A 12,538-nucleotide genomic window follows, 5' to 3' on the forward strand; every position below is an offset into this window, starting at 1 on the left:
CCATCCTCTCTTGACCCAGGATATTTACACATACTATTACTTCTTCCTAGAACATTCTTCCCTCAACTCTTCATCAGGCTAGACCACCTTTCAAATTTCAATTGAAGCATTAATTTATACAGTAAATTTTATCCAAAACCTCAACTTGATTTATTTGCACCAATTATGGTTTCCATAATATCCTATCTTTCCCACTTTATAATACATGCTACACCAGTTATAACTTCTATAATGGCTCTACCCACACTGGAATGTAAGCTCCAAGAGGATAAAAACCATGTTTGCCTTTTTCAATACATCATCCTCAGTGTTGGGTCAAGTAATATTTGACATAGAGTAGGTACCCGATACATATTTACTAAATAAATGAGTGAATATTATAGTAAAGACTAAGGAAGAGCAGATGGCTGGAGCCTGGTTTTATCTGGCATTTATGTACTTCATACTCAGAGATGACTTTGAATCATGATCTCTTAATAGTACTTGCATTTTTGCCTTTTTATTCTGCATCTGGGATCATGGAGGATGCTCTCCAGTAATTGACACATCTCCAGATTCCAGCAGTGCCTTCCTTTGCACATTACTGTTCCAATTTTCACATTTCTAGGCGGCATTATCAGTCTTCCAGAGAGACGTTCTAGTGTTGATTCTGCTGTACAATAAAGAACCACTTTAGATATAAGTTGGTCTCAGGTTTTATAACTAGTAGGAATATCTCTATGATTATGTTGCTCATATCTACTGGTAAGAGATATCCCTGGGATGTTACCATATAAAGAAAATATTCCTTTCTCTTTTCTCTTTTTGATTGCCTTTAATACCTTGCCTTCTTAACCTTATCTTAATTCCCTTGAAATGTCAGCTCCTCTCTTCTCAAGCTAGTCTATAGTAAGTGCATTAAATTTATGTCCACTCAGTCTTTATACATTAATGCTATTAAATCTTGTTTTCCTGCCCATTTATTATGCTTTATTCATTAAAAGTTGTTAGTATTTGTTAATTTCATGCCAAATGCCACACATATATCTACATCACTCTATAATCAAATGGAAAAGGTACAGTGATCATTCTCATCTTTACAGAAGAGTAAACTGTGGCTTAGACAGGTTAACTGACCTATCCAAGTCACAAAGATACTAAGTAAACAAACTGGGATTTGAACCCAAACTTCTGCCTCCAGTTCCTTTGAAGCTCTCAGTTTACACTGTGCTATTGCTTTACTTGCTGAGATGAAAGTGACTTTTATTTTAACTCTTTGCCCCCCTCTGCCTTAATTTTCTGTATAACATAAGGTTTCTACAAGTACTCGTTTAACTGTACTATTGTTAAACTGGGCTATTTTTATTACTGCTGGATGAAGGAATCTCTGGCATTGTTCTGTTTACTGATTTTTTTTTTTTTTCTTTCAATCCAAACTGAAGGGAGTCTAATAAGTTGGAGAGGCTAGCAGCGCATCAAGTGCAACATGGATAACTAATGGTCAGAAGGAAAATCCTGTTCTGGGGTGTTTTCAAGGAAAATGAAGTTTCTTAGGTTTTCACCAGTTAGTTACCTGGGGTTCAAACTGATTTAGGAACCCTCTGTATATAATCCTAGTCATCTAAACTTCGTTTTCCCTTCAATATATTAGCTTGTGTAAAAGATTCCCATTGTATAGAAGTATAAAAAGAGAGGAAAACTGGCAATTGTCCTCTGCCATAGGTCTATATTTTGTCCTTGTGATTCTCAACCCGAATAATTACAGATGGGAGAGCTACACATTTCATCCCCCTCTTCTCTGCTCCCCCCCCCCCAACCCCGTTTGTCCGTCTTTCTGTCTCTCGCAACGGACTTCTAGGTGCCTGGAACCCGTAGAAAGCCAAGCGGTAGAACTGCATAGATTGTGGCGCTGTTTTACCTGTCTCAGATTCAGCAACTGCCTCAGCGCAGGCACACAGCTCTACCTTCCTGCTCGCCGTTCCCTCCTAGGGGAGCTGTCGGACACCCGCCTCGAAGCCCTCTCGCTGCACCCTCGTTCCCCCGAGCCCCCCAGAATGACCCTCTGACCTAGGCAGCGAGGGGACGGCGGGGGTAGGGAGCTGTCAAGAGGTAAATGGGTCAGGGGCCTGGCGGGGACCAGGACCAGGAGTCCCGGGTGCTGCGGAGACCGGGGCGCCGCCAGCCCACGGCCGCTGCTGCCCGCGGCAGGCGCCCCTCCTTCGTGCGGACTCGAGCGGAGCCGACCTAGGACCGAGCGCTCCCGCTCCTCCCGCAGCCGCCGGGGACTCCGCGGGTCCGGCGAGCTCAGCTGCAGCCGAGAGCCCGCGGCCCAGCCCGCAAGGTCGCGGACTGGGGGGCCGAGGCTGGGTCGTGCAGTGGTTAGCGACACGGGCTTTGGAGCCCGGTACGGGTTCCGCCCCTAGCCTCTTAGGTGACCTTGGGCAAGTTCCCTCGCTTCAGTGCGCCAGTTTCTAAACCCACAGGAGGAATTTAGATGGTGGCTAAATCCTAGGACTGTTGCAAGAATTGATCAATAAAGCACGTCTGGCAAGCAGTAGGCGCTCGGGTAACGGTGAGCGGTGATCTGTAGCGGGAGTCCCGGAAAACTGCTCGGGTCCGGGACGCAGGTTCTTCACCGAGGGGTGGGGGAAGCGGCAGCGGGCGCACCTGCCCCACATCCCCGCCCTCCTCCTCGGCGTTCCGGGGGAACTCGGGAGCACGCGAGAGGCGTTCGTCCCGGCCCCGGGCTCGCTCCCACGGCCCCGACCCCCAGCCCCGTAGCAGCTGCAGGCAGCCGCGGCGCGGCTCGCTCTCTCCCTCGAGCCGAGGACACCTTTCGGCGGCGGACTGAGAACCTCCCTCCCTCTCCCACCGCCGGGCTCGCTCGCTGCTCCTCCGGGTCCCGGGGGCGGCGGGGAGCCGGGCAAAGCCTCGGGCGGGAGGGAAGAGGCAGCCTTGGGGTCTGCGAGCGGCCCCCGCCCCGGGGCGCGGGGAGCGGGGCGCGGGGCGCGGGGCGCGGGCGCGGCGCAGCGGAGACAGCGGCAGAACGCCGGGCCCCCAGGCGCCCCCGGGCCCCTCCGTCACTTTGCCGCCTTCGAGGGACCGCTGTGGCTTCTCCTCCCCGGGGCGCACACAGCCCCTGCACGGCCGGGAGTCCCCAGCCGCCGCGCGCGCTCCCCCGCGGGGCCAGAGCTCGGGGGCGGCGCGCGCGGGCCGGGCCGGCGAGGTGAGGAGGGGCGCGCGGCGGGCGGGCTCCGGGGGCCGGGGGCCGGGGGCCGGGGGAGGGAGGGGTCGGCCGCCTGCCCTCCCCGCGCCGCCCCGCCGCTCCCGCCCTCTCGCCCCCGCGCCCCCCACGCCCCCGAGTCCCGTCACCCCCTCATCCAGACCCCACCCTCCCCCATCATGATTTCCCAACGCAGAATCAGACCGAAACCTGGAGAGTCGGCGTCGCCTTTCTGCTTCCCTCGCCCCCCCTTCCTCCTTCTATAAATAATCCGGACTAGCGGGTCGGGCACGTCACACGGCAAGAAACCGAGACCCCGAGGTTTTCTTCTCTGGGAATAGGGGGCAAAGGGTGAGGAGGAGGAGGAGAAAGAAATCGCTCGTGAGTAGTGAAGAACAGCTTGCTCCTTTACCCCTCGAGCCGACCAGGCATCATTTGATTCTTTCTTTTTCTTTCTTTCTTTCTTTCTTTCTTTTTTTTTTTTTTTTTTGATTTTTCATTTTCTTCCTTATTCTCTACTCCCCTGCCCGCCCCATCCCCCCCGGCCCCAAATCCGACGGATTGCTCAGCGCTTCTCCCATTGGTGTCTTTCTTCCCTCCGCCTTGGACTGCTGCACCCCCCGTCCCTTCCCCCCACCCTCCACCGCGCAACCCCCACCCTTAGCACACATCTCGCCCCACGCAGGGAATGCTGTTCGCCAGGAAATAAAGTTCAAACTCCTCTGGTCGTAGGCTTGCTGATACCAGAAGTGGGCTCCCGGGCACCCATCTTCCTCTAGCACTCCACACCTGCTAGCTTTTAAATTCCTTATCTGGGTTTGCATATTTAAGAGGAAACACACACACACGCCCCAAAACCCCACAGCCCTCGAGGTGCAAAACTGCCTCCTGCAACTACCAAAACTTACCAGACGCTCTAGTTGTTTTTGTCTTAACGAAAGGAAAACAAAGATTTTACTCTGGGTCCCCCCGCGGGGTGCCTTTCCTTATTATTATTAAAATATGTATATATTATACATATATATGTTTTTCCTTTTTCCCCTTTAATTTTTTTTTTTTTTTTTTCTTAGCAAGAAAATCTGCTCGGTCCCAGGCAGCCGCCGCTGCCCCTTTGATGTTTTGGTACACCGTGCGCATGCGCCTCACATTAGAATTACTGCACTGGGCAGACTAAGTTGGATCTCCTCTCTTCAGTGAAACCCTCAATCCCATCAAAAACTAAAGGGATGTGGAGAGTCCGGAAAAAGGGCTACTTTGGGATTTGGTCATTCCCCTTAATAATCGCCGCTGTCTGTGCGCAGAGGTAAGTGTGCCCAGCATTTCTCTTTTTCATTTCACTTTGAAGGGCTCTGTCTGCATACCTCTGTGAGCAGGGATCTGTAGTCAGAATCAGATAGATGCTGAAGACGCTGTGCCTGCTGCCTTATTGATGCCTGTTTATTGTCTTTTCTTTCTTTAGTGTCAATGACCCTAGTAATATGTCGCTGGTTAAAGAGACAGTGGATAGACTCCTGAAAGGCTATGACATTCGTCTGAGACCAGATTTTGGAGGTAATGGGGTTGCCTTGGAAATAAGAAACAGCCCAGCTGTAGCCTAAGCTGTCTTTTGAGCTTTGTGTGCGCTGTGTCTTCCCTCCCCTCACTGTTGGCTGCATGTGGTATATCGAATGTATCTCTCTCTGTATTACCATATTGAGAAAGTGATCCAAACTTATGCCGATTTGCTACTATTCAGCACTTAGATGGTCTTTCAGTGAGACCCTGTTAGGGTGCATAGATGACTGCTGTTCGTGAGGTTCGCTGCTGAAATCCTTTGCTTCACTGTTTTTGCTTCATTGAGATACAAACCTCTTAAGTTTAGTTAATGGTGTGCCCAGAGAACCTGGCTTATTGGAGGCCATCGTGAACATTTTCGAGAACAAAATGTGCAGGCAATTGGTTGAAAAGTGACATTAATCCCCTGTGCCCGCCTACTTTGGAAGAGTTCTGGCAATGGTTTAAAGTGGCTGATGTCTGGATATTATCCAGTTCTGGAAGCCCCACTGTTTGGGGAGGTGGGAGGGAAGGGGTTGGAGAGGACTAAGAGGTAGAGAGGGTAAGTAGGAGAAGGTCTAGGGACCTCTTGCTGCAGCCTTAGATACACTGATATGCCCATTTAATTTTGCTTTAGATTTACGAAGCTCAAAGAGTTAAAACCTGCGCACTGAAGGGGGGGGTGGGAAAGAATGAGGAGGAGGGGGTTTTAGTGCGATATATAAAATTGCCTCAGGCTAGACCGGTTCATTGTGCTTCTGCGAGTTGTGTGTGTTCTCATACTGAGACATCTACATATGTAGATAGAATTGGAATCCCTCTTCTACGAGGGCACGTGTGTACATGTTCCATAGAGCATTTCCTAGAGGAGTGCCTGGCACTCTTTTTTAAAAAGAGCAGGGAAGTGAAGAATATGAGGGATTTGGGGCAGAATGTCCCATGCCCAGTTACAACTCTTGTTGAGAATGAATGAAGTTCTGAGAAGTCACGTGGCTGGGTATCTTGGTTCGCAGGTCCCCCTGTGGCCGTGGGAATGAACATTGACATCGCCAGCATTGATATGGTTTCTGAAGTCAATATGGTGAGTACTGAGGTTTATGGTTGTGTCTCTGCAGACCTTCATTTGGGGACAGGAAGTAGGAAGGAGCCAGTCGGTGGGGGTGGTGTATGCATGAGTATGTATATGAAGTGGGGGGTGAAGGCTGGGGATTTTGCTTTGGAGCCCACTGTGTTGGAGGTTTCAAAGCATTTGCTTTTTTGGTTCCTCACAATTTTTCCAACCTGGTTTGGATACTTGGGAATTGGTACAGAGCAAGTAAAATGCCACATAATTCATGTGCAAAACACAGCCACATGCAGAAGATCCCCTGCAGAAGCCACTTTTCCTGAGGTGTAGTGGGAAACCAGATTCATCCAGGGTTTTCTGAGTTTGGATCAGGAAAAGAGGGAAGGGTTTTGATTTGATATTTCATGAGGAATATAACCTACAAACTAAACTGTTACAAAGAGGCTGAATAAATGACCCTGGGATACTGATGTCCACTTGTTGCTTTCAGAGATGGCCTCTTTACAGCTGATGGCAATCACCTCCTCCCACAATTGTTCACCAGCTCATAAGTCTGCTTGCCCACCAAAATAAATAACAGAAATCGGTCACTGTTTTCTAAAGGCAGGCTCAGACCCATAAGCCCTAGCCAGTCACTTCTGCAACGTTATTCACCGTATGTCTTAAGCTTGTACAGTTTATGGACAACAGTACTCATTGAATACCTGGTTGGACTTGGGGCAAATGCTAAGAGAAAAAGCCTCTGTGTTCTCGACCCAGGGACAGTTGTGGGGGGTTTGCTTCATGCAGGAGCGCCCCCTGCTGCCCATATTGGGGCACTGCAGACATACAAAACAATGCGAAGTGTCCCAGATACCCCTGATTAACTTGGGCTGCTCACTTGTTTCTCCAGTGGTTTTTCTACTGTGTTTTTGAAGTTTTCTCCTTTGGAAAAGTTTCTCTAGAAAGGTCACATTTGAATGTAAGATGCAAGTGTTACTTTCAATCCTGAAAACACACAGTACATTTCAAATCGTGTTGTGGCATGGTTCTTCCTAGAAATGAAATATACTATTTAAAGAAGAGGGTGAGGTGTGTAAAGTTTTATTCAAAAACACTTCTAAGCCAGACATCAGGACTTGAAAGTTAGGACACTTATTAATTAACTCAAGAGAGCCAAAGTACTAGGTAGTGGATATGCTCTCAACATTATGCAAATTTCCATATTCCCAGAATTCAAATAGAGAGCAGGCTCTAATAACCAGCCTTATCCCTGTACACTCTCCAAAGACAGGTGATAATCCTGAGGTATCACAAGATTATAAAACAGCTCATGACTACTCCTGGGAATATTCAACAGTTTCAGCATACATGTTTTAATGCCATGTATCCTTTTCTATTTTAATTATTGGCGACGTTTTTGTTGTATAAGATACAAACACAGACTGAGACAATATTGAGTGATCCAGAACCACAGATTTCCCACACATTATGAAAGTCCTCTGTTGTCTAGAGAATGCATCTTCCTTGGAAACCTGTTAATTTCTCAGCTATGCAAATATTTACTTTTGTGGGATTATGGAGGTCTTTCATCAGTTTAAATTTTGAGTTTTACCATAACCGTTTTAAAATGTCCCAATGTGGGTACCTCTCAAGTCTCAAACACTTGAATCTAAATTGTATCGCTAGAAACAAAGTGATATAGAGACCAGGTATGGTTCTTTGTGTCCTGTGTGGTTAAATTAGACTCCTTTCTTTTGCATTTTGACTTATTTGTGTTGTTTTTTACATAGCAACATCACAAAATGGTATTCTATGGAAAAATTAGGAACTAGAATCCAAACAGACAATGATGAGATTAGAAGTGGCTGTGGTAGGTCAGCTATGAACTTTAGATAGATTATATCCCCCAATTGTTTAGAGTAGTGTTTTTTTTTTTGTTGTTTTTTGTTTTCTTAAGTTTTGCTCACCTTTTACCTGCATGCAGCAGTTTGGAGAGGCATCTGAGCTGGACACAATGCCAAGACCTGCTAGTCAAAATATAGACTCAGCTAAGGCGAGGTGTCATCTCTTGAAGCTATTTACTGTTGCTGAAAAATCATGGGATGTTGAAAGTGCAAAAACAAATGTCGGATTGTAAATAGGCCAGTACTGTAGCATTAATGATTAGAACCAAGTGCTAAAAATCCCATGTCAGATTCCTTTCTTAGCCTGCTGCTAACATATGTGGACTTGTCCGGACACATTCTTTACTTGTTGAAAAATTAACACTTATTTCAGCTAACAATAATGTATGTTATTTTTAAATATGCTTATTTGATTTGAAGCAACAGATGGGAAATTTCATCACTAGCGTGTAAAAAAAATAAGATGTTCGTGGCATACTGCCCCTGTACACAAGTCTGAAAGTATTTGTATCTTTTGATTATTTTTAATTCTGAAAGAATGATTGATTATCTAAGTTAAACCTCAAAATTAATTAACATATATATTTTTTTTTTGCCTCATTATCTTTTGTGAAATGCAACCTCTGGTAATTGTAACTTTCTTTTACTATAGCAAATCTTCCCTTGAGGGATGGTAAACAACAGACCATTTAGATTGTCAATGATTCATTTGTACTGAAGAACCCTGTCAATTTGACGCTTCTGGTAAATTACAATGATAGAAATATCTGAACCAAGTCAAGAGTCTTGAATGCTAGTTCTGCTTCTGCTGCTCAGTCATCCTAAGGAAATTTACAGACAGGTGCGGCTCAATTTCTTCACCTGTTAAAGGGAAGGAATAGTCCCATTTTACCTATCTCAGGTGACTATCAGAATTAATAAAACAATATATGTGAAAGTATTGATGTTCCGTTAACAGAGCTTATGTAGAAGACTGAATAACAGGCTATCACACAAGAGACTCTTTCCATTCCAGCTGCTGCCATAATTGTACTTGGGTCAATAATTTATATTACCAGGTCTCAGGGTTTTTTAATGTTTGAAATGAGAGGGGACATGTTAAATTGACTTTCAACTCAAAGTTATATGTGTTGCTGGTTTGCTTTATTATAATAGCTCTGTTGAGTACAAAGAAGCTCCAGGAAAACTTGGAAATCCAGCATAAATGTAAGGAAAATACAGAATTCCTAAATATTACGCCGTTTTGAGTTCTTACTCATGAAGGTGAAGATGGTAGCTTGCTCAGGTGACTCTTGGCCCAATGCTAGATCTTTGGAAGAATGTGATTTCAATTAGAATGCTCCTGAGCAGAAAGCCTGGCTTTAGAATGAAGTATTTTTAGATGTCTTGGTTACATTGGCAGGAATCTTTTTGTTAAGACTCTTTGATGAAAAGTGCATTTTAAGATCCAAAATTGGCTCTGAGAATTATGGACCGAAATAGCTTTCTCTTCATTTAAAGCAGATTCTTATCCATCTTGAAACAACACATTTGCCAACCAAAGAGTGAAGCAATATTTCACTTTTGAGGAAATAGTTCTAGTAAACACACACACAAATTACCTTTTTATGGAGTGGCGAAAGAAGAAAAGTGCTGCTTTTTTTAAAACAGATGTTTTCTTGCATCACCAGATGCACAGTTTAAAATTCAATTCAACACAAATGCTTATTTAGCAGCTACTATGATCCTGCCATGTTGTTAGACCTTAGAGACAGAGCAATAAGATTGATTTGCCTCCTGACCTCATGAGGCTTAATATCTAGGTGTTCACTATTCTTAATTCTTCTGTAGACTATTACTGTACTTATACTTAGCACAAATCTTATCTTTTCTCCAAAATTTTATTTGTGAGCAGCCAGTTGTTTACCTAGTGGTCTGTACCTCCCATGGGTTCATTTGGTATTTCCCCCCTTCAAATTGCTGTATAAATTACATATTCATTCTTTCTTCCTAGTTTATGTTTATAAACTGCATGTAAACAGTTATAGTAGATCTCCCCATGTGATTTTTGCTCTATACATAAAAGTTGGTTGGATGTTTGACTCCTGGTTAGTGCCACAAATATTGGGTGACCTATTTGTTCCAATAGAAGCAATTTGTTATTATTCACTAGACACTGTACCATAAATGTGGAGAAACAGAACATGGAATCATAGGCTTCAAATTCAAGGCATTCACTGTTTAACCAAGGTGGAAAGAATCATAATGCAGGATTAGAAATGCTTTGAAGGAGAAAATACACAGACCATATTGGGAATACAGACTACTGAGATATTACACAGAAATTACTAGTTGAAGATGGGATTAGAGGACTATGGATAGATATTCTAAGCAGAAATATTGGCACATAGGAGAAAAAAACACAGGAGAGATAAACGGGGTTAGGTATTAGCCAGTAGCTTTAAATGGCAGGAATTGGGAGTGGGAGTAAGAAGATGATAAAAGCTGGTATTGAGATCATAGGTGGTGGTCAACTTATAAAGACCATTTTTTTGCAGCTTGCTAAAGAATTTAAATTTTGTTTCAAAGACTGTAGGGACCCATGAAAGGATAGGAGTATTGTATGAATAGATTCACATTTCAGGAAGATGCTTCTGAAATATGGAGAGTTAAACAAGACCTAAAGTTCGGAGATAAGGTGAAACTCCTTGCAAAAATAAAGGAAGAATTGATGAATTGAGGCAGGGACATAAAAGAGAAGATATAAACCTGGGGCACTTAACAAGATAGAAGCAAAAGGACTTGGTAAATCCCAAATTTCTGATGGTACCATTTATTGATATGGAGGACACAAAAAAAGCAGCCAAGTTGGAGGTGAGGTGATGGACAGGCAGTGAGCTCAGTTTGGGATGTTGACTTTTCTACAAACATGAAATCTCCTAATGGAGGCTGGAAAATATAGATCTAAAGCTACATAAGAAGTCATGACTAGAGAGATGAACTTGGACATCGTCAGGATATAAGTAGCAATTATAACAGTATGAATGGGTAAAATTAAAAAGGGAAGATTATAAGACAGCTATAAATGGATATCTGGTGAGCACTGTAATTTAAGTGGAAGAAGACTGAAAAGGAGTCCACGAAGATTAATAAGTAGCTAAGTAACAAAGAGTTAGGAAGAGAACCTGCAGATAAAAGTGTTTTGGAAGCTGAGGCACAAGAGAGTTTCAAAAAGAAGAAAGTGGGGCGCCTGAATGGCTCAGCCAGTTAAGCCTCTGACTTTTGGTTTCAACTCAGGTCATGATTTCAGGGTTGTGGGTTATGGCTGCCTTAGGATCCTCCCTTGGTGGAGAGTTGGTTTGATAATCTCTTTGTCCCTCTGCCCCTCCCCCCACTCATGCTCTCGCCTGCGCTCGAGCGTGCTCTCTCTCTGTCTCATCTTTAGATAAGTAGATAAATCTTAAAAAAGAAGAAGAAAGTCGTCAGCGGTGTCACATGCCACAATGATCAATTGAAATAAGTTCTGAGGCTTAGCTCCCAAGTATAGTAGTAATAAGAGCTCTCTGGTAAACATACAGGAGCTTTAGTAGTTGGAAACTATACTTTTGAAAATTTTGGATCTAAAGTGAAGTAGGGAGAGTGTAATTGTTAAAAGGAATGATATATAATTTGGAAAAGTTTCCTTTAGAAGGGAGTAAGTTGCAGATACAATATAATAGATGAGTGAGGTGGCAGGAAATGAAGCTAAAGAAAGGCTTGCTTGATTGAAGACCTCTATATTCTCTCTGACATGGGAGACACTTTCTGTTGAGAATAGAAGAGGTTAAAATTGGCCTCTGTGGAAAATGGGTAAGTTAATGAGGTTGCCTGGGGCACATAGAAGGATAGCCAGGAAGCAGAAAACATGGTGAAGGGTATGGGTAAACTCACCGACCACAGGCACACTTAACTCTAAGTAAATTATGCTTAGAAATCTTCCTACCCAACTTTTAGCAAACTGTTATGTTCTCTTCTTCTTTTGCTTCCCCTCCTTCCCACTCTCTTACCCCTTTCCCTCTCTTGTACAGTAAGCAACATTTTTCATTGTCATCATGATACCAATATAATACTAATATAATAAAATAATTACAGTTAATTCTTATTGAGTTCTTAACTCATGTAAGTATCCTGTTAATTTACACTATCTCATCCAATCTTCTGATAAAAACAGTGTGATGGCTTCTATCAACCTATTTAACAAAAGAGGAACCTGAGGCCCAGGGAGGTTGAGTGACTTGTTCAAGGTCACACAGCTAGCAGATGACTGATTTCACATCCCTTAATTTTAGCCATATGATTATACTGCAGTTTTACATGTAGCAAGGCCTCATTAAAAAAAAAAAAAATATATTTGCATTCCTTGAGGACCCTATTTTGTTGTTTGTTTTTATTATTTTTTTAAACAGTGGAGAGATCAGATAAACTAATCCTCACTCTCTCCAACCTTAAAAAATTCTTAATTTTATTAAAGTGATTCCAAGTAGGTACTTTAGCCAATGTATATTAAATATAAGAAATGGTCTCCATCCTTGAGATACTTATACACTAAATTACATCTATTGAGCATAATTTAAACTATGCAATAAAGGAAGACTTTCATAAGATCTTGAAGAATCCAGGATATCTCTTGTGTCATAATTTCTTTCATTATGAATGGGTGCTTTTTTTTAACTTGTCTAATAATTTTCTTGTTGCTCCAAAAGAATCAGATAACCATTAAGGCCAGTAATTGCCAGGACATAGTGGCTGGTATATGTTTAAGAACCATAAACTCAGTGGTTATGGCTGTGAGTGAACATTATGTACAAAATACCACACCCTTTCCCTTAATTT

At 43.5% G+C, this 12,538-nt stretch overlaps 1 protein-coding gene across 5 annotated transcripts in view; it reads left to right on the forward strand.

Annotated features, from left to right (window-relative positions):
- Positions 1-1,925: 1,925 nt before the first annotated feature.
- The window catches only part of GABRB2 (gamma-aminobutyric acid type A receptor subunit beta2), a 244,433-nt gene continuing 233,820 nt past the window's right edge, over positions 1,926-12,538 (forward strand). The window contains exons 1-4 of one of the 5 annotated variants that reach the window (XM_072824264.1): positions 1,926-2,088; positions 4,273-4,505; positions 4,662-4,753; positions 5,749-5,816. In XM_072824264.1, the coding sequence (XP_072680365.1) occupies positions 4,429-4,505; positions 4,662-4,753; positions 5,749-5,816 (237 nt within the window). In that variant the 5' untranslated portion in view covers positions 1,926-2,088; positions 4,273-4,428. Of the gene's footprint in view, positions 2,089-2,302; positions 2,552-3,089; positions 3,206-3,381; positions 3,584-4,272; positions 4,506-4,661; positions 4,754-5,748; positions 5,817-12,538 lie in introns of those variants that run through there. The other 4 variants (XM_072824263.1, XM_072824265.1, XM_072824262.1 and 1 more) reach the window with 4 other exon arrangements.

Source organism: Canis lupus, chromosome 4, assembly GCF_048164855.1.
Source record: "Canis lupus baileyi chromosome 4, mCanLup2.hap1, whole genome shotgun sequence".
Classification (NCBI taxonomy): domain Eukaryota; kingdom Metazoa; phylum Chordata; class Mammalia; order Carnivora; family Canidae; genus Canis; species Canis lupus.